Below are 27,748 nucleotides of genomic sequence, written 5' to 3'. Positions count from 1 at the left end.
GAACTGGAGTCTCATAAGGATTCGAATGCAGATAGTTTTAGCGTACACTAACTAGTCTGAGCTATCAGAACTGAACTCAGTAAATTATTCATTGTCTGGGCTCTGTAAGACTATTTTGGGAACAAGCAGAGGAATTCGTGATCTGTTACTATACTTATGAATATCAAGTCCCTTTGCAAATTGTTAGTGGGTTGCACTATAGTTCTGAAGGTTTTCATCTGTTATATATATAGAATATTTTCAGCTACTGTAATATAAAGGAAAGTTAGTCATGAATGAAAAATGGCCAGACGTATTCACAAACTAAAGACTATGTGTTCTTTTTACATAGGTTACATTTCTAGAAGTTCCCCTTTGAGCCCACAGTCATCAATAGACAGTGAGCTGAGCACCTCAGAGCTGGAGGATGACTCCATCTCCATGGGATACAAACTGCAGGACCTCACTGATGTTCAGATCATGGCTCGTCTACAGGAAGAGAGTAGGTGACTTTTTTCTTAATTGTTTTTCAGAATAATCTGAGGAAGATTACCCATGGCACTCAGAACTGCTCCTGTCTAGTCTCAGTCAACTGGACCTTTCTTAAAAGGTGTCACCTCTTCAGTGGCAGGTGGACTAACTCTTCACCTGCAAGCACAAGGTGTCAACATTGTTGGGTTCAGGCTAAGGGTACTGGATATTTCAAAACATGATTCTTATGTATTGCTGAATCCCAACTGGTAGCTCCATACCCCTTGAGCACATTTTTAGTTAGCTGTTTTACAATGTTTTACCATACTATTTAAATTATTTTGTATGAGGAAGAAGGGAGATGCTAAAGCATTTTTTTCATGCATACATGTCATGAGAAAGGAAAAATATAAGCAGTTCTCATGTTTTGTTTTGTTTGTTTGTTTTTTGTGGTTTTTTTTTTGCCCCTACTTTCTTTTTATTAATTCTCAAATTAATTTTGATATGAATTCCCCTTTAAATTCTTAATTTTGAGGTATAGCAATTTGACATCTTGGTGTAAGACTTGTGATTATGCACAAATCTGAGCCCAAGGGCTTTTTTGGCATTATATTCTGGCTTGATAGTAATTTATGGAAAATATTTTATTAAAGACTATTTGACTTAGAATTCATTCAGAGAACAGACAGTATCTTTCTTACTTTCTATTAGTGCCAAGTAAGACATAAAAGAGGAAATTATGTTATTAAAAACAAAGGAAGTTCAGAGATGATGACTGAAGGACAGTGCAAAATAATACCTGACTACATGAAATGAAGATAAAATGTGAGCAAGAAAATAAGAGATCCAATGTGGCCAGACCAACCGGCCTTGTCAGCAACTGAACTTGCTGTAAGTCTGGTAGCACTAGTTACATTCAGCAGAGAAATTCAGCAAGTATGAAACTTTCCAAGGGAGCTGAATTCTCAACTAGTGAATATGTATTGTCACAGCTTGGTAAATTTCTGATATTATGTGCAAGAATTTTAAAAATATATATTTTTATGATTATCAAAGATATGAAGGAATGTGGTACTTATATGACATCTGTTCTCTCCTCCTTCGGAGTTAAGTTTAGAAAAGACTTCAGGTACTTAGCTCTCTAAGAAATCAGGTCATTGGTAAACTGGAAAAAAATACTGCTTTTCTTCTAATCTATTTCCAGCATAGCTGTTGTATCTCATTCTTGTCATAGCAATTTGTACACAATCTTTGAATGACGGTCGTTGTCCACTTAATCCCGCAGAAAGTGGTAGCATTATACGTGCATGTAAACATGCATGCACCTTCACATACATGAATAGAAACTCCCACTCAAGAGGGAAAAACAAGCATATTAAGTAGTTTCCATTATGGCAATAAAGACATCTGTTAAGGCTGAGAGTTTCTTATAAATTTAAGGAAGTTGTTATTCCCAGCTATTCACAGAATTACTCAGCTGCTGGAAAGGTGATGCCTTCCAGGGCTAGCTGCTGTGCAGTCAGGAAAAAGGGAATGTGGGAGGGCTGTGGATGCTTCCCCCTCACTTGACCTGGAGCAAACTTGCTCTTCTGGGGCAGTGCTAATAACTGGATAGTTTTCAACAACTGACATTTTGAGAAGAATGTGGTAAAATGCACGTGTCTAAAATACGACAGTGCTACCTACCTCCAACCCTTTTACGTGAAATTGGGTGGTAGCAGGAATTCACTCTGGTTCAGAGAGGTTGGAGAGCTGGAATATTTTCATGGCTTATATGTTTAGGAAATGTCGTTGCTAGCATTTTTATTGCAGGAATATAAAAGTATAATAGTGATTTGGAAAACTAATTGTGTGAATGTTGACTTCTTCTCTGATTTAGGGTGTTTAGAAGTTAAATACTTAATACACATGTAGTCTTCTCACTGGTAGAGAAATAAATAGGCACCACCTGAGGGCAGTTCATGTTATTTTAAGAGAAGCATCTAAGGTGACTCACACATTTTGGAGATGACTGTATTTTTTTTTCTTTTTAAAAAAACATATTAAAAAGAAATCTCAAGGGAAGTAATTCAGGCTCAGATACCTGAAAGGGAGATACTGAAAGTTAGATCTGATGAATCCTGTAGCAGATCTTCAGCTTGGTTACATTGCCAATCCAGTTCTTGCTGTAAAATTATGTCTGCTTACTTGCTGAGTCTGCAGGATTGAAGTGTATGTTAAGAGCTGATCCCTTAGCAGAAACCAAGTCATCCTCTTCTTGGAATTTACAGGCCTTAGACAAGATTATGCTACAACTTCAGCGTCAGTGTCAAGACACAGTTCGAGTGTATCACTGCACTCAGGAAAGAAGGGGACATGCAGCGACCAGGAATATGATCGCTATAGCCTTGAGGACGAGGAAGAGTTTGACCAACTCCCGCCTCCACAACCGCGCCTCACCCGCTGCTCCCCCTTCCAGAGAGGAATCCCACATTCACAGACTTTCTCCAGTATTCGGGACTGCAGGAGAAGCCCAACTTCCCAGCACTTCCCTTCAAGTACTTATCAGCAGCCCTACTATCCTCCTCAAGCCCAATCACCAGAGCAGCAACCAAATAGGATTAATGGAGGTGGGTTGCATGCTTTTCTGAGAAAGTCTTTTCCTTGTGCCTCTCTGTTCAAACTGCCAGTTTTAAGGATCAAGTTGCGAAAACCAAGTGTAAAGTGCTTAGTTTATGACCGCTAGATCAGTCCATTAATTGCAACAACCACTTTAAACCTGTGCGAATGATTGTGACTTTTTGTTATTAGAGGAGTGTTATTGTTAGGTAATTTGCTACCAAATGTAATCTGTGACTCAGTCATGAAAGTAATTACTTTAGTCAGCAATAAAATGTTCTGTGTAAAATCGTACAAGCACAAGTGGAGAAAGAAGAAAAAGGAAAAAGAGCATCTTCCAGGCATCTTCTGGTTGGCTGGAAAAGCTGATCAGGTTTTTGTGCTTCGCCTGTGTATGGCTTTCACAGATCCATCAAAATACAAAATATTTACAAGACATTTCATTCCTAACTACATTCTCTTTTTTACTTCCTAACTTTTCCATTAATGTACCTTTGCTGTGAATGCATGATGAGGGCTTGTGACAAGGGTGAATGCTCTGCTCTTGTTCCAAGTCTGGTAGGACAGTCTGTTGAAGTAGTAGTAGATAATGTCACTCCCAAACTACCCTGAGCCCTTCCTGCTTTTTGCACTGCATCTGAGATGTGTTTCAGAGTCTCTGATTTTTTTTTTCTTTCAGTACTTATTCAAGAATTAAGTTTCCTTCCATTGTTGCTGTTACCTTCCTTTTCGTTCCTTATTATGATGATGTTTTTCTTCCTCCTGCTGTGTCTTACTTTGCTGTTCCTTCAGTCCCCAAGCTAATTTAAGACCGTCAGTTTTCAGTCAAGGTCTTGTTTGTAACATTACAGGTTACAGCTCACCCTTGGGCAAGAAAATAAATGTGTTGTTCGAAACAGTTCCTATTTATAGAGTGCTACAGGTATGCATGTTACTTTCCTGACAAATCAGGCATGACAGGTTGGTGCCAAGAGCACTGGTGTTGAAAGTAAGACACAGCATGAAAGTATAATCGACAAGTGGCAGCACATAAAGAAGGCTAAAGTTAATGCAGAGTACAACGATGTGGGCTTTTGTCGGTACAGCATATGTACCACATTCATTCCAATGTTATTTTTCTCAACAGTGAGGTACAAGAATGGAATAGCGGTGAACTGCTTGCAGAAAATCTGTTTGGGAGAGAGAAAGGAAGGCTATGGGACATTTTTGATTCAGGAATGTGGGCAGGATGTTGTGCTGCAATCTTTCTGTGTGGTTCCCAAAGCCTTTTTCAATGATTTTTTCATGTTCATGTCATTAGAACTTAGGCATTGGATTTCTACATGGAAATCCCAGAAAATATTTGCAGCACACTAAAAATAACAAAATTCTTACTATTAACTAGAAAATATGTAAATGTAAAAGGCCACCAATTTTATCACTTGGTTGCCTTTTTTCTCAAAAACCTTGAGGTGATGGATCATCTGGTTGGTGTTGCTTAGGAAATCAACGTGTATGGCTCCAGTTACTTGTTTGCTGGCATGACAGACAATCCTATAATAGACGGTACCACTATCTTTAGAGGAGAATTATCTCTTTATCTTCTGCACCTTCACCCTATGACTCACGCAGCAGTGATCAACAGAAATAGAAAATGCTAATCATGAGAAATGTTTTACTTTGGCTGTGTTTTATTGGCAGACAAGGAGTAATTTTATTTTTATTTTTTTTTCTGTATTAAAGATGTCTGAGTAGTGTTATGACAGTATCTTCTCATTCACACTTCTCATCATCTTGGCAACAATTTCTTTGTCTTTCAAGAACTCTTACAGGTTGAAATTGAGATAGACTGCAAAATAAGAATTTGTCTGAACCTCAATACGGTGGACAATGTTTCACACTGTTACACTTCACCAAGGCAGATGAGAAAGAGTGTGTGATAGAAGGAGAGGCTAAACTGTTAAGTCCCTCCTTTCAATATATGTGGAAAGTATTATGGATAATTAATCCAAATTGCACTTTCACCATGCTGTGCTATAATACTGCCATTACAACAGTACTTCTCTCTCTTCCTCCAAAGAGATCAGTTGTGTTCTTGTATATAGTGTCAACAGTCTGGCCACTGGTTCATCTAGTCATTCACAGAATTCTCCATAAATGAAGAGTAATTTGCAAATAAATACTGATTTTTGGCTCTCAGTCTGGGAAGAAAAAAAAGTGTTTAGCTTTGGCACTGCCTCCCCCAGAATTGTCTATGTGTTTAGCTGGAGTACAATTTTTTTGCCTTTAAGAACAAACAGTATCGGTGGTACTGTTCTACCTGCCCTTAGTGAAGTTTGTTTGGCATGGTATGCTAGTTGAGATACTTATTCTAACTTTAGACCTGTACTACCTGTATTGTAAAAAATATGCTGAAGATGTGATGAACTTGGAAAATTTCAATACTTTTAAATTTTAAGAGTATACTCTTGTGTGTATGTTGAGTAGTTTTAATATATTTTTTCATATGAAACTGGATTAAGAAGTGCCTTCAAGAAAACAAATGGGAAAGATAAAATGTTTACCTAGACTGAACATCCCAGCAAGCACTCAAATGCCATAGCCAGGTTCCCAATGGCTGGGAAGACAGTCCCCAAGCTGTCACCCCCATAACAGAGTTGTTTTGACAAGGCTGAGAGGAGCTTAATGCTGGCCTGAAGGAAACCGCAAGGGGAATGAGCTGTCAGCAAACAGAGGCTGGCAGTCAAGGTGACTGTGCAGATGCAGACATGCATGCCTTCTGGGGACTGAGGTGACTGCTTCTCCTTGCCATTTCCCTTAACTGGGCTTGCAAAGGTCTGAGCAGATAAGACTTCTGATTCATTGCTGTAAATGCTTTTGGACTTTTTAAGGGATGAGTAAGGAATGTTTTATTCCTAGGATGCATTTTGTGTGTCCATACACATGTATTGGATGGGATCTGCCTTACTGATGGAGACACCTATGTTAGATGCTGGGATGTAGGTGCCCACATGTGAATGCAGTGCCTATTTCAGCTGCCCACATATAAGCAATTGCCGCTGTATGAGGTGCCCTGGTGCACCTGCTTGACTTCACCAGAGACATCTGTCAGTGCTGTTCAGATGCCTTAGACAAAACAGAATCTCTCAAAAGGCATTATGTTTCTGTGTGGAGGTCCACTAGAGCCAATGATCTGCTTATTTTCCATTCACAGGATGGCATTTTAGACAACAGAGAGATTGTCAGTCTCATGTGTGTGGCCCCTGGTCATCATGTACTTGGGGTGAAAGTATGCTCACAGATGTTTTCCAGCTGTCATTGTTCTTGCCAGTGTATTTCAGCAAAGTGCTGCCCATTGCTGTAATTTTAACACTCTGCCATGCTTTAAATTGTCATACATCTATTTAAAAATGCCATACCATCTAACCCTTTCTCTCAGGCCCAAGTTCTTCTTCTCCACTTATCCCACTAGTGAAGTGTCTGAATGAATGGGACCTGTCCTGTACGCTGCCTCGTAAATACTAACATAAAGTGGCAGGTGTGTGCAAATGTAAATATGTTAATATGTGTTTAAAGTATTTAGGACCATCTGTAGCACGGGCTGGAGACATACCCAATGTTACCTCTAAAACAACATTTTGTAGTCGTTGCCTGTAGTGTGTATAGGCTATGTTTGTTTTCTAGTAGGTTTTATTTCCAGTTCTGCCAAGAATTCACTAATAGAAAAGCTTTTGTTTGTTTGTTTGTTTGTTCGTTAAATTATACCCTCTCCTTAAATCAATTTTGTCTTTTTTTTTTTTTGTAACTGTGGCACACGAGTATCTCTTTAATTTTAATTTTATTTAAATTATTATTTGTTATTTCTGTTTCATCTCTTTATTCTTTTTAATAGATGTTAATATTTATGCCTTTTATTATTTCTGATTTTCTGAGACCAGAAGTAATGGAGCGATAGTACTGTGAAAACGTCCTGAGCAGTGAAAATCCAGGGTAGACGAGATACTGAAAAAGAAACTGGTCTTCTAGTGTTCAAGCCCATTTTCCAGATCTTTAGATAAGCTTACTGATAAAATTTTGTCCTGGTACTCTGTTTTTCATGTGCATTTTAAAGTGCCCATTGGTATAATATCTGAAAATTGGAAACTTTTTACTTTAGACAAAATTATTCCAGCTAAAGACATTTATTGTAATGCACTAAGAAGGACCAGATGAAAAATACATCCTTCACTGAGTAGCAGCAGTGTGTGCTTCTTGGTTAATTTTAATTTGCATTTTCCATTAATGTCTCATGTTGTTTTTTAACATTGTAGCCTGGCTGATACCTTCATAAACAGGTCACCAATACCATTCATTTTAAAAATATTGCTTTCTCTTTTCAGAAGTTGTTAGTTATGAGTTATTTTATTGCTTACACTTCTGGGGAATACTTTTTTTCTCAGACAAAACTTTATGAACATCAAGTGTTGCAAAACCCTTGCCTCATCTTGAAAGTGCACAGTTTCCTCCCTTCCTCCCTTCCTCCCTTCCTTCCTCCCTTCCTCCCTTCCTTCCTCTCTCTCTCTCTCTTCCTTCCTCTCTCTCTCTCTCTCTCTTCCTTCCTTCCTTCCTCTCTCTCTTCCTTCCTCTCTCTCTTTCTTCCTGTACAATTGCAGCATTTTAGGGTCAGTAAGTAGGCCTGTGTTTAGATACCAGTTCAGTATAGACTGACCTTGATTTGTGTGTTTGAAGGGGTGAGAAAAGGCCTGTTCTTACTGATTTACTGGATGTTTTTCTGCTCTTAGCCTCTCTCTAAGTTCCATAAGGAAGAGAGAAATCAGTAAGAAATTTTAGCAGACTATTAAAGAAAAGGAGAAAAAAAAAACTTTGTCAGTCATCCCTGAAGTTTTACTGAGAATAATGAACAGTGGAAAGAAGTCATGGAAGGATAATGGAAAAATCTTTAATATGCTTTATGGATCTATGGAGGGAGACACATGCCAGCATGAAGTGAAGTAATAAATCTGAGTAAAATCGAAGTGTTCAACATAGCAAAATGTAAATATTGTCAATAATGAAGAATGGTGTCTCTTGCTTAACTGAAAAACTTATTTTTAATTTTCAATCTGTATTTGTGTTTTTACACCACTGATGTTTCCACAGATCTTTAACTAGGCCCTGGTGTATTTAGGATGTTACAAGCATCATTTATAAATGTTATAAACATAACAAATGTAATGCATATACTAACTCAGGTCTTTGAAGATGAGGAAGAGAAATTAACAGTATATATCCCTTAAGGTGAAGTCGTAATTGGGTGCTTTTTTTTTTTTTTTAAGGATTTCAGAACAAACTCTGAATATCTAAATAATATAGAGCATTATATTTAATAATAGATAACCACATATTTTTTCCTTTTTTTTTTTTTTTTCTCCTTAACTTCTTTGTGCATTTGGTACAGATAAAGTGGGGTTGAATTTGCGGGGTTTATGTGAAGGATTTAAATATGTGAAAGAAACTGCTAATGTAGCTTAAACAATGATATTGATTTCTCTGAGACAAAATAATTATGATTCATTGTATCACATTCCTTAACTATAGTGCACTTTTGGTCAGGCATGTGAATCTGTTCAAATAAAATGTCGACAACACCTAAATAAAAAAACGATGAATGAATAAATATATTTTAAGACACTTCACTATAGATCCAACATAACCTCTGCTTGCGCTTAGTCTTGTTCCTGTCATTAGTCATTAAATGTCCAAATTAACCTCAGTTTGGTGTTTTTAAATCTGGACTAGTTAGTCCTATTAAATATATGACAAATGATCCTTCTTTCAAAACACTTATGCTGATAACCTGCCAGTTTTACAGAGTGGATACAGACTAATCAATCTGCAAGCTGCTGGCCGTCCATTTGTAGTCCTCCAGTAGGTATTCCCATAGTTCATTTTAGGTTTTGTTTTCTTGCTGTCTGCTAACACCTTTCTCCAATTCTAGAAATCACTGACAGGTTTATATATACTATTTGGATATTTCAGTCTGACATGGCATAAGGACCTGTTGCATTGGCAAAATTTTTATCTTTCCTAGTATTCTAGGAAATATCTGTTCTCAAAACTGTTCCCTCAGACTCTGGGCCACTTCTGTGAGATCTGAGGGGATCATAATTTAGAGACAATTATTCATAATCATGGGCTGCTAGAAGTGCTTTAGTGGATGAAGCACAGAGGATGAAGCTGTTTTGGCAGAGAGAAGATAATATTTTTCAAGAGCCTCTATAGGAAACCCAAAGATCAGAACTCCCAGTCTGGCAGCCCACCAAGATCTTGCCTCTTGTGGTGCAGCTTTGCTCCAAGTACAAAGCCTGACTGCATGCAGCATGGATGTTAATCTTCAGCTGATGATAGTATTTGGACAGAGGAAGGAGAGAAATGGTGAAACGTGGGAGGCCACCAACAGAGCTGGAACCAGAAGACAACAGGCAGGTGCTGCCTGTTGTGGAGTCCTGCCAGAAAGATGTTGGATTGCAGATCCCTGGCTGACTTCAGAGAAGAAATGGCATTTGGGGAGGAAGTTCTTGGAAAAATCAGAACTGAAGCAATTGGGTAGGAGGCAAACTGCTGTCTTTACTGTAATTTCATAGAATATTTTACAAGATAAGGGACATTTTTGCCTGCTTTTTGACCAGTTTCTTTGCTGTGGTATCTATGATCTGTGCTATGGGGTGGTCTTTTCATGGACACTTTCAGGTGAGGGCAGAGGACCTCTGTTTCGTAATTCCTAGTTTTTCCTGTGCTGTAGGCAACGTGCAGTTCAGCGTGGATGCGACATAGAGGAGGATGTGTAAACATGCAATAGGAGATTTTTTGTGGATCATTCTGCTGCAGATATGAGAAACGTGGGCAATGCATGCAACCTAAAGAATACTCATGAAGTGACAAGCACGTGTGTATACACATGACCTACTCTGAGAAGGTGGTAATAACCAGAAACTGATTATTACTTCTGTTGCATGACCTATCGTTGCATTTTGTACTTCACATTTCAAAAATTTCAGTAATACAGAGTCTGTAGGTCATGCTAATACATCTCAAAGAAGGCTGGGAAAGGCAAAGATACATCTGTGTTGCCTTATATGGCTGCATCCTACTTAAATATCATATTTATCTCAGCCCAAATTTTAGATGAGACTCAGTAGTGGATCACAATAGCTGTTGATACTGTGGAAGGCGCAGGTGCTGTGGAATTCCTCACTGGTGTTAGAAGCCACATGTCCCTAACAGAATGAACTGATTGCAGCTCTACTGCTTCTCTCCTTCTCTCTGTTAATTTTCTCTTCAGTCTTAGAAGAGCAAAGGGCTCTAGAAGAGGAACGTGGCTTAGCGAAATATTTTTGTTTTCTTCTCATAGATTTCCAGCAAGTTCATACCTAGTCATGTATCTGTGGCCTGAAATAATATTAAAATCACATAACTCCCATTGTCTACTTCTGTATACCACGCTCACAGAAGACAGTTTTTCACTGAAAACATCTGTAAGACTCTCCACTGTTCTTAGGAGGGGAACGCGTGACAGAACAAACTTCAAGAAAGAAATGAAAGAGAATGCATCATCCAAGGAAATGAAAGCTGCAGAATACTATTGAGATGAGCATTTCTGGGTTTTCCTTAAACATAACACTGACCTGCTATTTTCATTGCTTTTCAGGGCCATTTATCTCAGCAGAAAACAGGAACCATCAAAGAAGTAATGCAGATGTTTGATGGATGAAAATTTGCAGGTGCAGCAGGAATTTGCTGCCCGAGGACTGAATCATCAGCAGAGCAGACTGGTGGAACAAGAAGAGACTCATGAACAGAAGGCAAAAGAAATGGCTACCCTTGCCACAGAGGAAATCCAAGCTACTTCTATACATTTTTTTTTTCCTGCTGCTGTAGCTGCATCCACTGGACAGTTCTAGGCACAGATTATTCCTATTGTGGCTGATGCAGTCCCAGAGTGAAAAAGCATGTAGATTCCAAGGAATTTGGCCTATACTGTGTGATACATGGATAGTATTAGACAAAAATCTACTTTATGCAGTGCAATCTACCCTACCACCATCCTACTGCTCAAATGATTTTTTGCCAAGTGCTGTAATTTTAGCCTAGGATTTCATGGCCTAGGAGTTTAAAGGGTTGGCCTGGTCTTCAAAATAAACAGTAGTTACAGACATCTTATGTTCATGAAATTTCTGCAGCTCTGGGAAGCTCCCTTTCCAGTTTGCAAAATCATGAATGTTTCAGAAATAAGAGCACACAGTAGCTACGTGGATGCCATTGTTCACATCCCCAGGACAGTTTTGGAAGCCTGATAACAGCTGTGTTTTTACTATACCAATTATATGAATACTTACCTGAATCACGATAGTAATGGCTTTGCTAATGTTTGTTGCTATACCACTGAGAGTTTCAGTCTGCCAGTGTCAGTGATGAGCCACAGAAGCATTAACACCTCTAACTCTTTGATGAAGAGTTACCCTTTAGAGAGGTTCTTCCAATTCTATTTCATATTGGGAAAGATTTATTAGGATTTAGCTATGCTCTAGTTTCTGGGAACTCAAAACTTCCCTTTTCTTGCACTGAACACCTCCCAGACTTACCTCCCACACTTACTGTTTGACTTCAAAAATATGAGTAGGGCTATGTAAACTATTTCCTAGATAGCAATGGTTTTCTATGTTAGACCACCTATGCAAGTCAACCTTAGTTGGTATGGAAGGGAAGACCAACAAGGGCAGGTAGGCACTACTAAATGGGAGTTGGGATATGAGGGTGTTAGAAATGCTGGACCTTTGAAATGCAAAGATGTTTTGAATATTTGCAGAATCCTGTACCAGTTCTTATCATGAGGACCAGTCATAAGAACAGCTACAGTTGTAGCCTTGTGATGTGACTTAGTTCACTGGAGGTACATAGGCATCATATGTACTTAAGTTACTGTTAGTGACTACTAATACATTGTATAGATAGAACTATACTGTCACTTCTTATTACTCGTCAATTGTTATCAGCTTTAAGGATTAGAGGAGCTCATGATAGTGCTAAATAGGTTATATATTTATGTGAACTGATTAACAGAGACTCCTAAGTCAATCTGTTGTTTCTGTGAGTTAAACTTGCCCCATGTGGGTTAAGAGGTCAACCCAAAACAGCAGTTCCGAGCCATGTATGATGTAAGTGTTATTCCTGTGCATAAATCCAGAACTGTAATCTCAAAATGCCCTGTTTGCAATTGAAGAGAGAAGTCACAGATGCGTTTTACAGGAAAAGCGCACCCTTGCTTTCTGTTGCGGTGTAAGAACTGGAGACAGATCTGTACCATGCTTTGGAACCTACTGCAGGGACACGAGCTGGTGGACTGCACTGAGAATGGTACCACAGGAAACGTAGCCACGTCAGCAGCAGCACAAAATTTGAGGCCAATATTAGTCTTATTACCAAACAGGACTTAATGTATGATCTGTTATTTCCACACACTGGTGCTTTACTGAAGTCTGTCACAGCACAGGAGGCAATTCAGAATTCCAGTCTCTTAGCCACTTAAGTTAGCTGTTGAGCCTGGCCCCACATATCTCATTTCCAGCTTTCTTTTTATGCAGGACCTTATCCTACAGGCCTGCTCTGAAAATGCCCACCAAATCAGACACCACAAGTGGGATAGGAGGGAGACCCACCAAATTTGAAAATCCTGATGTCAACCCAGGTCTCCAAGCAACTGACAGCATCACGACTTAGCAGGTTTTGTGCATGGCCTCCTGCAGAAACCTAACATGCTAATAAGGTTAGGTACTGAATAGATTTTTTTAGCATCTCATTGGCACCTGAAAGCAAGACTTAGTCACTTATGATGGATTCATCTCACCTGTCTTTAGACATCCACAATGTAGATATTCTGACTGTCACTGAAGCCTTCGTATTCACTGCAAAGAAATAGGCACATTTAGGGCATGATTCATCTGACCTATTTTACACGTTTACATGAAAATCATCCTTATTATTACACTGTAGTGTTTAGATCTTTGTTATCCTTAAAATGCATTGCTTATCGATGTTTTATAAATGATTTGTGAATAATTGTGGTATTACAATAATCAGAAGGGTTCAATTGGTAGGCTGTCAATTATGTATTCCTATTCTTCCTATGGAGCAAAACCTTTCTTTGTCTTGAAGGAATTCAGTTTTAATTTTGATTTTTTACAGATTTTTTTTCAGAGGCTTCTTGTATTTGTTGCAAATTCTGACATGACTATGGATGTTGTGCTCTTTTGCTTCAGATAAACTCCGAAGAAGCATGCCGAACCTAGCTCGGATGCCAAGTACTCCCACCATTAACAATGCTGCTGGCTTTGCTAGTTCTCCAGTCACTGTGAGGAACAGTCAGAGCTTTGATTCCAATCTACATGGAGCGAGTAATGGGATTTCAAGGATGCAGTCGTGTAGTAAGTACCTGTGTTCTTTGGCAGTGTGCAAGGGATCAATAGAGTGGTAAAGTATATGTCCCTGCTTTATGAAAAATTAAAAGCAGGCTGTGTTCCTTTTACACTGGATTTAAATATAGCTCAGGATTTTAAAGCTGCTAGTTTGGAAGGCAACTTCTAGCCAATCTTGCAGTATTGAATGTCATCACCACCTTTATTTTCTTTGCCCACTCATTTTTTTGTCAACCTTTCAACTAAAATTACAATAATAATAAGTAGTAGTAGTAGTAATATAGAAGAACCAATAATGCAATTAATTCATATAAGCTTAGTTTTTCAGCTTTGATACTAGAATTTAAAACATTGCTTTTCTTGGTAATTTACACAGTGCTGTATTTTACAGTACACAGTATAAATACCATCTCAAAACACATGACCTCTCTCCTGTTGAATTTGAGCCACTCTGTTCCGTGCAGATGTGGTAACTGCAGGATTATATCCTCAAGTATATCATACTTGTTGAGTGGGTGAATTAAAATGTCTCTAATTAGTTTAATTTAGTTGACTTCCAGATGGAAGGGGTGCAATATTGATCTATTGGATGTGGAATTATGAATGTAGAATGTCAACAAGACATTCTTTTCTAGCATGATTGTTGAGATACTCTGGTGGGAAATGGAAAAAGTGGCTTTCATTTGACGCAGGGAGGAGAAGGAACTGAACTTTTGCCTCCCATTTCCTATGAGGTTTTGGAGGGAGAAGTTGGCAAAACCTGTTCCTCTGTGTATTTTCCTTCAAATCTGAGAAGAATTTTCAAACGTCTTCAAAAAGATTAAATTGAATCTTTTCTTGATAGTATACCTTAGTGCTGGATTTAGTTTGTGTTATTTTTGTCTTTTTCTAATAGGAGATTGGAAATAGTTGTTCAGGGTCCCACATGGAACTTGCATGGTAGTGTGCTGAGAGTTTAATTTTACTTACTACTTTAAAAATACAGGTTTCTCTGTGTGTTTATGTATGTAAATGTGTGTGTGTAAAATGTAACTCTTCTGAAATAACTTTTTTGAAAAATATAAAAAAAAAAGTGCCAGCATTGGCTTTTTTAAGGAGCTGTGTTATGATGAGGGTTCCATAGCAATATATTGCCATTCTTGTTTAATTGATTCATATATCTGTTTCTTCAACCGTATATTTAAATGTAGTTAGGATGTCCTTTTTCAAAGAGTTGAAAAAGGATTGGCCTGTCTGCGGTAGTCAGTTTATGTCCTTTAGGCTTTTTACAGTTTGCTCTTGATATGTGGACTCTGAAATAGATGCATGTCTGATGTACACCAGAGGGCAGAATTGTGTAGAGAATCTATATATAAAGCTTCTGGAATGGGTAGCATTGATTTAAAATGATAGTTTACATAGCATCAGCTTTGGAATATGCTGTTATGTTTGGGACCTTTTTATAGCCTTTTGATTGTTTTTATAAATAAAGCTTAGACTTTTGTGATGTTTTGTAATGCTTTAATGCAACGTGCATTAAACAAGATACGGTTACAAGCAATCTCAAAAAAATCTAAATGATCTAAAAATAATTAACTCAGAGCTTCAGCAGGTTTAAAGCTCTAATTGCATAGGTGGAATTAGTGTGCTTTTAATGGAAAATGAAACCTCTTTGAGGGAAGAAAGAATGATAAATAAGGGGTGGGATTTTTGTTTGGTGTGGGGATGGATCAGGGTATTTTCGTTCGGTGCAGGATAGAGTGTTGGATCCAGGGGGTTCTTCAGTAGTTTATAATTAGCAAGTTAATTGCATAATGATGTGTTTATCTGTAGTTAGATTTGTATAGAGATGAGCATTATTACCTGGCCTCATTTGTTGGGTACTGACCTTGTTACTTCCTTTCTACCTCTCCTAACAGTTCCATCGCCAGGACAGCTTCAGCACAGAGTTCACAGTGTGGGACATTTTCCAGTGTCTGTCAGGCAGCCTCTCAAGGCTACTGCCTATGTAAGCCCAACTGTACAAGGCAGTAGTATTCCAGTGTCCAACAATTTACAGCTATATTCTAACACTGGGATCCCAATGCCAAACAAGACTGCTAGTCAAGGGACTGTGGGGCGCAGTGCTCTTCCAAGACCCTCGTTGGCCATCAATGGAAGCGGCATACCCAGAAGTAAAATTGCACAGCCAGTTCGAAGGTAAGAGTTAAACAGGCCATTGTTCCTGTGTAGCTGGCCTTAGCATGGATTGTGTTTTGTTTATTTGTTTATTTTCCTCTGGAGTATGAATCTGGGCTATAAAGGAGAAGCATTTCTAGCTCCTAGTGCTGAGTCAGTGAATGAGTGAAGATTTAAGTCCACAAATAGCAATGGACAATGCCTGCTGGTAATTTCTAATAAACTGCGTTACAGATAGAGTGTAATTACATGAAAATAAGAATGTAATGCCACCCACCAGTAAGAAATCAAAACAAATGGATATCTCGTAGCATTAGTATATCTGAATCACCATCTTCCAGACTTGTGCCAACTGCTATTTCAAGCTCTGAGGATGAGCATGAGAAAGATTTGCATGCCTGTTGCTGTAAAAAGCAACAGACTGTAAAAATACAACTTGTGATGTTACAGAATTATGAGGAAGGAGGTATTTTGGATGTCTTCCTCTTGGGATGAACCAGCATCTTGTCAATTCCAGCTGGGAAACAGTAGGCAAGCTATACTGCTAAACAAATGAATTTTTGCATTTGGCAAGAGAATTGTCTCCAAATATTTTTTTTAGGGTAAGCAATAAAATAAGCCTGAAGAAAGAATTATGTTTTAATCACCTTATAACAGCTGGGAGTTAAACTCCTAGCTCTATGTGTCATACATTCTATGATTAATAGGTGTTGAAGTTTCTCAAAAAGAAACTCTTTATCAACTTCTGTCAACTCTTCCCACTATTTCTTCCCATCACGTGCATCCCTCCTGTTGTGAAGGCCCGCTGCTTGACCACCTGGTTTTCTGTTGGATGAACTGTCAGTGTTTAGCTTTCACCATTTTTATGCTTTTCACTAGGTACTTGCTAGATCCGGAATAAGTTCAATTGCTCGCATTCTCTCTTTGGTTGAGTTACTAAGGGATTACACTGATGCGACTAACAACAGATTTTGACCAACTGCAGTGAAACTTTGATAAAAAGCTGTCAGGTTTCTTCTTTGATGGAGACTACCATGAAATTTCTATTATAACCTTCTTTGCTCTCTGCTGGATCTCTCTCTGTTAGAATTCTTCATAGTAGAAGTCTTTCTTTCTTTCTTTCTTTCTTTCTTTCTTTCTTTCTTTCTTTCTTTCTTTCTTTCTTTCTTTTTCCCTCAACTTCATGTTCTTCTGCTGAACTCTTAAATCTTTCATAGCAACATGTGAGAAACAAAGACTTTCTGGGCCACAAAGACCAGTCTCTTGCTATTTTTTTATTCTTCCTACAAGACACAACCTTAAAAAAAAAATGAAAAAAATTAAGAGGTTTCAGTGGGAGGGTGAAACACTGTAGTCTCAACACTTTTTTTTTTTTTTTTTTATTAGAAGCTCATTCAAATTTATCTAATTCAAAAGCTATTTATAGTCCAGAAAGTCTGGGCTCCCATCTTCTCACCTTTAAATGTACCTTAGCAGCATCATATGTTGCTGTAGAACCAGACCAATGATCCTGGAAGATAGATTGTGTTTACACTGTGTGAATGACAAGTTTATAGGACTCTAAAAGCACAGACAGATTGGAGGTCAGCCAACAGTTCTTTAAGACCCTAGTTTCATTTTATTTATTCATTTGGAAAATAAAAGTGGCTTCAGTGCATACAAAATTTTCTTGGAAGGAAGTCAGCCATGAGAGGCAGATTTTCTCAGTGTTGATTTTGTCACTGTGGTCATTTCTAAGGAATGATATTTCTGATTATCAGTTCAAGAATCTAGCTTCTATTAGTATACGGAAACTTTAAATGGTTTTAGTTGTAACCTCATTGAAAGTAGAATATATATATATATATAGTAATAAATCAGGTGTTCAGGAAGAAGTGCACATTCAGAGCAAAACTGTCTTTATTACCCATGGCCAGACCGTTATGTAACCAAGTTACTGGTATTGTACATACTTAAAATAGATTATTAGACACTTTACATAAGCCCTAAAGTTTGTGAACTTCAGTATTTACTGCACAGAACCAAACACATGAGGGAGTGCTTTTGACAATTTGTAAAATAAAATTATTGTAGACAAAATAACCAACTTGGCTAAATACTACCTGCTTTTCTCCTTATCATCAGAGATTCATGCATCCCAAAGCAGTGTAAAGAAATTGTAATGAGTACATTCCACCTACGTTTAGCTTTATAAGTGAGGCAACATTTTTTTTTTCTGTTAAATGGATCCCCCTAACCACCAGCCCTGTCCAACTCCGTGCTCTAGACTTCTTGCAGACCTACCTTCCTAAACTACTTCCCCTACCTGCCAGTCCTCCACTTTCCATCTTCACCCAGGAGGACAGTGGCAGGGGCAAGGTGAGCCGGGAGCCATGTGGAACAGCCAAGCTGCCCCAAAGTATCCAAAAAAGAAGAGCAGAGCCATGGCAGTGACGAGGGTCAGCCAATAGTCCCCGTCACCAGACGAGTGCCCAGTGATGAGGCAGGTCTCAGCTAACCCGGGTTGTCAAGTCAGCAGGCGTGGATTTAGGTCATCCCATGCAACAGGCAAAGGCATGGCAGCAACCTAAATGCAGCCATGGAGTGAAGGTGGGAGGCTTGGTTGTTCCTGCTGCCTTGTGCTGGAGCAGGCTGACTGCAGTCCAGCTGATGATAGGTAAGTTGAAGGAGTCTGCAGACCCTCCAAAACTTTGTTATCTCAAAAGATGTAGCATCATACTGACAGCTTGTGCTTATTTTGAAGCAGTTTTAAATGTTGGTGTGTTTTCCTGTTAAGCAGGAATTGAGCTCTGGATAAGCAGCAGTATTCTTATGCTTATTTTCGTCTTAGCTAATACTTCATTACTTTTGTCCTCTCTGTTTTCTCTTGAACATTATTACATTGTTAAATATGTTTGTTTGTTTTTTTTTTTTTTCTTCCTGAAAAAAAAAAAAAGAAATCAAAGCAGCAATTGTAGAACAAGGCAGAGGCTGGTCATATTTTATGCCTAGATTTATAATAAACTGGATTTATAGCAAAGATAAGGAATACTGCAACAAAGTAGAGACGCACAAAAACATCTTGGCTGAGCCTAAGTTTACCCATCTTTTTTACTTAAGTGTAATTTTTTGGCCACTAAGAAAATCAGTTGTAGCAGAGACGTGAGGCGCTGCTCTGATGACTGCTCTTGGCTTACTGACTCTCTTACAACATACATCTGCTTTTTTCCATGCAAGGATGTTTGGAAGGGAGAGGAGGCATCAGTATGTTACAGCAGTTACCATTAAAGGAAAAGTAGAGAAGTGAGAGAACAAGGCCTAAGACCTGGTTTTATAAGAAACAGTTTCACAGAATTGGGACAGTTTATTTTCAGCAAACTGTGGTGTAATTAAAATATGTTTGTCTTGTCACTAGTGGTTTGACATTTAGGCCAAATCAAATAGTTGTTTGTTTTGTTGTTTTGTTTGTTTGCTTATTTAATATTATTTAAAACAGTTACTTCATTAGTAAAAACCTGGCAGTTTTGGAAGATGGTCAGCAAAGATTTTTTTAATAAATCCCTGTTCATTAATGGGAGATACAGCCCAGGTGTGAGGGTGTGGGGCTGGAGGACTGTGAGCTCTCTGCATGGGTAGTGGTGTAGGAACTGGCAGCTCTCTGACTTTGGCTATGTGATGGAAACGTGTAATCATGTGTCTTGGATAAGAGGAGCTGGAGCAGGACTTGATACAGTTCTTCAACTGATAAGATGCCTAAATTCCTTAGTGCCTGCATAGTGTTTCTATAAATGCTGTTTTTTTTTTGTTTTTTTTTTTTGAGAGCATGCTGAGCACGACAGCTTTTTGGATAGTATTTCCCATTACATCTTTGCTGTCTGTCTCTATTGGAATGTGCGCTGTCCATAGTGACAAGATAGGTTTAGATTTATATTTTTCAGAGCCTTTAACCCAAAGAACTAAATCTTCCCATTTTGAGGGGTCTCATGTATCACTAGGATTATTCACTAAATTCCTTTTTGCAATCCTTTATCCAGTGACACTAATGGGATCTCATTGGAGGTCTTAATTTCACCATAGGTCTTTATATTTGCATTAATATGTAGCCAGGAATATGCTAGAGTGAAGTCTCCAAGCAAGCTACAAAGCCAATATCACTACAGAATTGAATGGTATTTGCTACCTTGATCTTTCACATGAAATATGACTTCCTTTGTCTTTTTCTGTGATTTGTTTCATACAGTTTTCTTCAGCCTCCTAAGCCACTTTCATCACTGAGCACGATGCGGGAAGGAAACTGGAGAGATGGCTGCTATTGATGAAAGATGCCCATGGACAGTGGAAAATAAGTAACGTGGATTTCATTACCCAGCTGGCTGGGTAACAATGACTTGGGAAAGGAGGGTCGTGCAGTATTATTTCCCCTGGGATTTTAATATGTAAACATCCATAATGCAATGCCATTTTTTAAAAAATGAACATCTTATCAAATACTGAATATTGCACTTATATCAGTTACCTGAACAGCTGCATTGTTATCAGACTAACAGTGGCAGTATTATCACATAGAACTGAAGAAAGTATTATATATGTGCAAAGTACCAGAATATTTCCTCTGAAAGAACTTGGAGCTAATGCTTTTGCAGCAGCTTTGCCATACTGAAATTCTAAAATAATTTATTCCTTGTAAAGGCATCATGCATTTATTTTGAATTTGGAGGGGACTTAATGTATGTGTTTAATTTTTTTTTAGTGTTTCCAGTACATTTTTTTTATATACTTGACTTCATTTAAACTTGCCTGAATCTTGAACAACAGAGAGATAATCTAACTTTTCTGTGCCATAAATAATATTTTTGGGGTAATGTACTTTTTTAGCGCTAGGAACATATCTTACAAAATTGTACCATTGGCAATACAAAGCAGTATATTTATGTTGCAGAAGCACAAAAAAAGTAGCATTCACTCGAAACTGCCATCCAGCAGGGTCAGCATGGTTTTGTTGGTCTTTCACTGTTTGTTCAATTGTTAATTTATTGTCATAGTGTTTTGTATTTAAAATGGCAGCATAAGTCACGTTGCACTTACCAAGATACAATGATCTCTACAACTATGTTTGGTTTTCAATACTTTATTACAAAGAATAAAATTGTAATGTTTTATTAACAGTTGCTTATGAAAAATGAGTTTTAATGTGAATAAATCTTTTTGATAGATCTTTTACAAATTCCAATTGCACTAATCAATGCTTTCTTATAATGGCATATGACCTAATATTTGATTACAACTGTGTATACTGCTGTTTTGGAATGTTTCCGAAATAAAGAATCTATTTCAGCAATAATGCTGTTCTTGAGTGTGCAATGTAAACATTGTCAGAATTTAGTAATTGACATCTACTTAACTGCTGGGGTTCTTGTTACTTAACATTTATATTATGCTGCATTTTTGCAATTAGTAAGTTCATCTTAATTCTTTTTTTAATCAAGTTATGAAGCCATAATTTGCCTGGAAGACAGGTAAACATTGTTTTTAAATCAATCAATTATGTGTTTGGTTTTTTTTGTTGTTGTTTTGTTTTGTTTTGCAATTTAATATTCAGATTCTGCAAGTGCAAATGTGACTTGCAATGTACCAAGCCTTTCTTTTGCCATGGATTTATCTCTGAATTTGCTTGGGGACCTGTTTTTATTAAAAGCGCAAAATAAAATGAAAAACAAAAGGTAAGAATTTAGTGGTAAGTAAAACCTATATTACGGTGATATGTGATTGTATCTAAGTGCAGTAATACCTCTGTACAGCTTAGTACTATTTAAAAGAGATTAAAAATTATTTTTTCACACTTTAGTCCTTTCAATCCAGTTAAAAAAAAAAAAAGCAAACAAAAAAAGTAGAATCATTGAGGAGGTTATCAAAAAACTATTCTTGAAATTCTCTCTGCACAGGTAAGTATTTCAGTACATGCACATGGAACTCATCTTGTTCATAAGAAACTTTTATTGGAAGAAATTACTGTTGCTTACATAAATCAATCATTTCTTGGACAATCTTAGTTATCTTGAACAGTTTATTTTGCTTCCAGACTGATTGTGGCAGGGATGTAGAGGCAGCTCTGGTGTTGCTTTATTATTTGCCTGGGACAAGGAGAACTACAGAACCTGCATTTAGCCCTGGGGCCCCCAGCACAAGAAGGAATTTGGGGCATGTCCAGAGGAGGGCCACAAAAATGCTCAGAAGGCTGGAGCATCTCTCCTATGAAGACAGGGTGAGAGAGCTGGGGATTTTCAGCCTGGAGAAGTGCAGGCTCCAGGGAGACCTTACAGTGGCCTTCTAGTACCTACTCTTTGTCAGGGGTTGTACTGTCAGGACAAAGGGTAAAGGTTTTAATTTAAAAGAGGGAAGATTTAGACTAGATATGCGGAAGACATTCTTTACTCAGAGAGTGGCGAGGCACTGGAACAGGTTGCCCAGAGAAGTTGTGGATGCCCCATCCCTGGAAGTGTTCATGGCCAGGCTGGATGGGGCTTTGAGCAACCTGCTCTGGTGGGAGGTGTCCCTGCCCATGGCAGGGGTTTGGAACTAGGTGATCTTTAAGGTCCCTTCCAACCCAAACCATTCTCTGATTCTATGGTTTTAACCTACAGTAAATGCAGACAAATTCTTTCAGTTCACAATTTTTGTCTGGCACAAGCAGTGCTTAAGCAGAGCTAACCCATCTAAACTGACCCTATCACCATGCTGTGCCTCTCAGCTTATCAGAGTGCATATTATTTTAAAACACAGTTTGTTCTGTGCATTTGTACCTGTGCAGTTCTGAAATGAATAAACTCTTGTGACTTCTGGTGATAGGGAACCGGCATGGTCTTTTTCATAAAAGATGATGCTTTGAAACTGATGAAACTGTCTGGAGACCAGTTACAATGATCAGCTTCTGCTCATTGCTGGCTGTACCAGCCCTGGTCTGAGTTGTCTCTTCACTATGTTCGCTTGTGCTGGGATTTTATCCATACTTCTCCATTAAATACGTTATCACAGCCCCACGTTACTCTGAAGTTTTGAGGTAAGGACTTGCTTGTTGGCGGCAATACTTGAATTGTACACAGGAGGGCAGTATATACTTTGAAAATGTTTTCTTTTTAGTAGCTAAAGCTGGTCTGTTTTCCAGGCTCTTGATTTGAATTCTGCATATGTTTCTTTCCAGTGTTGTTTATGTAAGAAGACAGCATGTTAAAGAAAGGTGCCAAACTGTCTGCGATTTGCATTCTTTAATTTCACAACACAAAATGTGTCGTGAATTGGAGAAGCAGTCATTTTTGATACATTGAACTCTTAGAAACAATGCAGTTATCTTTCCCTTTTCAATTGTTCTGGTCCCCTGCAATATGTTCTTTCATCAGGTCAGGATTTAGTAACTGGATAGCTTTGCTGTTTTAAGTATTTTTGTTAAGTATCTGTCACATTAGATGGATACCATCAGACTTTAGAAGGAAACCAGAGGTGTGAGCAGCTTGATCTCTTTTCTGTGCTGAAAGAATCATCGGAATCACTCTCATTTCAACCACAGACTGTGGTATTGCTGCTGTTTCCCTCTAGCTGAGGGAGCTTGCTGTCTCCCCTAAGATTATCATCAACTAACCAAATACTACTGAACAGTGCCCAAAGTGTTGCATACTTCACCACAGTCTCTCTGGGAGCAAACTATATGGAATATGCATCAAAACAAAACCACTTCCGTCAGTCTCAATTTCGTGTGAGGCAAATCTCCAGGGCAATGTGAAACACAGCAAGATCATGCAGATTTCTTTAAAACAGAGAATCAAACTGCTATTTTTCACAAGTAACCAAAGTTATTTTCATTTCTGAATTTAAGGGAACACTTGAGGACTGTCCCTGTGGTCCCCTTTGGTTCTTCTCCTCTCTTTTGGTCCATGGAAGCATATTACACTCCTGTCTCTTTGTTGCCGAGTCCGAGAAATGACTCAGAAATAACCCAAACCTACCTCCTACTGTCCTAACTAGTCTTGGCCTCAGCTCTCGAGCTGATGGCTGAAACATAACTCAACCTTAGTCTATAAGCTTTTTTTCCCCCTCCACTTTCAGTCCCAGGATAAAACCTCAAACTTTCCAGTGATTCAGTCCCATAACCTGGGCAGTCTGACTTTCTTACAACCTAACATTCTAGTTAATTCTAAGTCTTGCATGCCTTGCATGATAAATTGAAGATGCAAATTTCCTTTTCCATTCTTAGATGCATTCATCCATGATCTCCTCACCTGAAGTCATCTTTTTATTTGACCTTAACTAGTAAATTCTTCAGCATGTGAGATCTGTCTAAACTAAAACTATATCATTTTCCTATCTTCTTTCTTTGACCATGTGACTACCACTTTTTGTGTATTGCTATTGATTTCCATCTTCCTGTGGAAAACAGTTCAGTTACAAGCAAGTTGTACTCATTTTCAAAGCAACTGATACTATCCCATCCCAGTAACAGTTTTTCATTCAGTATTGAAGTGGATTCCCATATCTACATCCATGATGCCAGACTATATTGTATCTGTTGCAAAACATCTCATAGCTCCCCTAACATAAGGGATCCTGGTTTTTGTTCACCTTCAAAACCTTCCTTAAAGGCTTTTCTTTGGTACAATACCACTAAAAACAGGACAACAGTTAAAATGTGTCTTCTGACTGCTCTTGAGCCCATTTACTAATGCTGCCTCGTCATTTTTTTCCTTTTCTTTTTTTTTTTTTTTTGATTCATGTTTTTGCTATACCCAAACTGCAAGTTGCTGTAGGCTTGGACTCCTGTCTTTTCCTTTTGTGTTTGTATAGCATGAAGCCCAGTATGATCTCATGGCCCTCTATTACAGTGCCTTTATGCTAGCACAAATACTAACAATTAGCATTTTCATATGGAAAATACTAGTTAGACATTCATTATTGTCATGGGTTCAATTGGGATAGTGTTAATTTTCTTCCTAGTAGCTGGTGTGGTGCTGTGTTTTGGATTTAGGATGAGAACAATGCTGATAACATGCTGATGTTTTAGTTGTTGCAGAGCAGTGCTTGCACAGAGCCAAGGACTTTCCAGCTTCTCACACTGCCCTGCCAGCGGGCAGGCTGGGGGTGCACCAGGAGATGGGAGGGGACAGAACCAGGACAGCTGGCCCAAACTGGCCGAAGACATGTCCCATACCACATGGTGGCATGCTCATCAATAAAACTGGGAGGGGGGTTAGCAGGGGGAGGAGGGGGGCACTGCTTGGGGTCTAGCTGAGCATCAGTCGGTGGGTGGTAAGAAATTGCATTATGCATCATTTGTTTGGTATAAATAATTTTTTATCATAATTATTATCATTGTTTTCCCTGCCTTTTCTATCCTATTAAACAGTCTTTATCTCAACCCATAAGCTTTACTTTTTTTTACTTTTTTTTTTTTTCTTGATTCTCTCCCCTATACAGGAGAGGGGCAGGAGGCGCAGGTGAGGAATGAGCAAACGGTTGTGTGGTGCTTCACTGCCTGCCAGGTTAAATCACAACAACTGTGAATGATGGGTAAAGTTTCATTAATAAAAAGAACTAGGGAATAAGACACACTATCACTTAAAAACACATTTGTTGTGTTTAATCCTCAAGCATGACTTATCAGTTAGGAAATTCTGGATAAAAAAAGGAAATGAGTAAGATTGGATGACTTCCCCTGTCACCGTTCTGGTGAAAAACATATGTTCTGGCTGATCTGGTTTAATTTTCTTGTTCCCAGCCAGAGTCGCATTTTATTTGCAATAACCCCTGCAGCCCATCTGCTCAGACATCTTTTCCCCTTCATCTGCCCTTCTAACTCTTCCTCTCCCCAGATTCCCGCCTTGTAGCTTCTGATAGTGGTTGTGCGTGCTCTTTTGAATGGCGCGGTTCCTGACCATCCATCCACCTACAGATCCAACTGCTGCTTCCTCCCCAGCCCTGGGAACAGACCCGTAGTGCATCTTCCATCTCTTTGTTGAGACTTGCAGCTGTTACCTTGTAAGGTAAGCAGTTATACTTGATCTGAATTAATGACAGTGGATATTTAAAGCATGAAGAGATGTTAGCGCGCTAATAGGTCCAAAAAAGTGGTAATGCAAGAGCTGGAGGTCCCCCAGATGGATCACACCTCTACTATCTGATCTGACTGCCCATTAGTTCCAAATGCAATTCAACAGGTTGGCTTTGACCTAAAGAGTCGTGAGATGTTCTTTCAACATGTGCACCACAACAACAATTTTTACAAAGAGTCTCATGGAAGGAATGAAAGGAGAGATTAGATAGGTTTATTCTTGAAACTGGAACCTAATTCATTTTCTATGCAAGCCAAACATTAGGTGATTTTTGGCATTTACAAAACTCTTGCCCACAAACCAAAAAAAAAAAAAAAAGTATTTTTGGGAGTCCTTTGGTACCTGAATGCTGACTTTGGCATAATCTTCATGGCAGCTGGGCTGCTGTCAGTGGGTGTATTCGTGACTGCACTGCTGAGGGCTTGGCAATACCAAGCAGTTCACACACCTGTGCCACACTCATTGCAGCAGTGTGTTTTAGGCATCCTGAGCTCAGAAGAGGAACAGAGAGAGGAGGAAGGTCAGAAGTCTAGATGTCTTGTATGAAACCTATTGTAGCTGCCATTTTGTGAACAGTAGCTCTGTACCTGTTTCAAATGTCTTTATGATACATTTTTGCAGATCCCAGCCATCTTTTGAATATGACTAGCTCATGGGACACCCTAATCCACTTGAGACTATAAATGCAAGTTTCTTAACACATGCTCTGTGTTATGTGGCAGGTTTTAATAATCTGAGCATGTTGAGAGGTGGGACAGGGTACTCTGAGCATAGCATTATCTGAAAACTACTGTATGGTTTCTGGGTCATATTCAAGTCTTGCTTGCATTACTGGGGAAAGTATGTCCTCAGCCATTCATGTACATGTACATACTAGTGGCCATCTCATCTTGCAATGTGACCATTATAGTGCTCGGTTTTGCCTTTTTGAATGTGACCCTGACTTTAGCAGCTTTTATTCCTTAGTGAGCGAAACTGCACTAGTATGATGATGTTTATGAAAATAAATAGAGCAGATAGTTGAGAAGACACTTTAATTTATTTTTTTTGGGGATTTATAGGTTCAGTGACAAAGAACGTATGAACCTATATTTGGAGGGGAGAATAATGCATTCTTACTTATATTTTTTTTTTATACTAGTGCTGAACACATTTCTTACTTCATTCATTCCCTTGAGTGGAGTATAAAGTGATGGCAGGCATAAATACGTACATATAAAAACAACTGTTTTTCTTGTCTTTCACTGGTTCATATTGAAAATTGATAGAAGTATAGACTTGGCTCTCAGAACCATGTCAAGAAGTTTGGACAATGAATGATTTTTGAACTTCATACTTGCTATAGAGATATAAGGCATTTCTTGTGAGAACCCACCTAGAGTACTGTGTTCAGCTCTGGGACCCCCCAGCACAAGAAGGACATGGACCTATTGGAGCAGGCCCAGAGGAGGGCCACGAGGATGCTCAGAGGGCTGGAGAACCTCACCTATGAAGACAGGCTAAGAGAGTTGAAGCTGTTCAGCCTGGAGAAGAGAAGGCTCTGGGAGACATTATAGCGGCCTTCCAGTACCTAAAGGGGGCCTACAAAAAAGCAGGAGAGGGACTTTTTACGAGGGTATGTAGTGATAGGACAAGGGATAATGACTTTAAAATAAAAGAGGGTAGGTTTAGTTTATATGTAAGGAAGAACTTTCTTACTATGAGGGTGGTGAGGCACAGGTTGCCCAGAGAAGCTGTGGATGCCCCATCCCTGGAAGTGTTGAAGGCCAGGTTGGATGTGGCCTTGAGCAACCTGGTCTGGTGGGAGTTGTCTCTGCCCAGGACAGGGGACTTGGAACAAGATGATCTTCCAGTCCAAACCATTCTATGGTTCTACGATTCATTTTTTGACCTACTGAACATTTAAAATGTTAATCTCTTGTATTGACAATTCATCTTGATTTTTAGAGTTACAGATATCTAAGAGTCATAAGAAATCTGCACAACTCCCAGATGTAGCTGTCAGAATTGAAACTACAGGTAGACAGATAGTAGATA

General features: G+C 38.7%; 1 protein-coding gene across 2 annotated transcripts in view; it reads left to right on the top strand.

Moving 5' to 3' along the window:
- The window catches only part of SLAIN1 (SLAIN motif family member 1), a 51,686-nt gene extending 30,876 nt beyond the window's left edge, over positions 1-20,810 (top strand). For both annotated transcript variants that reach the window (XM_035561286.1, XM_035561287.1), the window contains exons 3-7: positions 332-481; positions 2,721-3,059; positions 13,323-13,487; positions 15,377-15,656; positions 19,855-20,810. In XM_035561286.1, coding sequence (XP_035417179.1) covers positions 332-481; positions 2,721-3,059; positions 13,323-13,487; positions 15,377-15,656; positions 19,855-19,930 — 1,010 coding nt within the window. In that variant the 3' untranslated portion in view covers positions 19,931-20,810. The remainder of the gene's footprint in view (positions 1-331; positions 482-2,720; positions 3,060-13,322; positions 13,488-15,376; positions 15,657-19,854) is intronic.
- Positions 20,811-27,748: the final 6,938 nt, after the last annotated feature.

The sequence above is a fragment of the Cygnus atratus genome, chromosome 1 (assembly GCF_013377495.2).
Source record: "Cygnus atratus isolate AKBS03 ecotype Queensland, Australia chromosome 1, CAtr_DNAZoo_HiC_assembly, whole genome shotgun sequence".
NCBI classification, from domain to species: Eukaryota; Metazoa; Chordata; class Aves; order Anseriformes; family Anatidae; genus Cygnus; species Cygnus atratus.
Note: the sequence above shows the minus strand (reverse complement) of the source record. Positions and strands in the feature narration are given on the sequence as shown.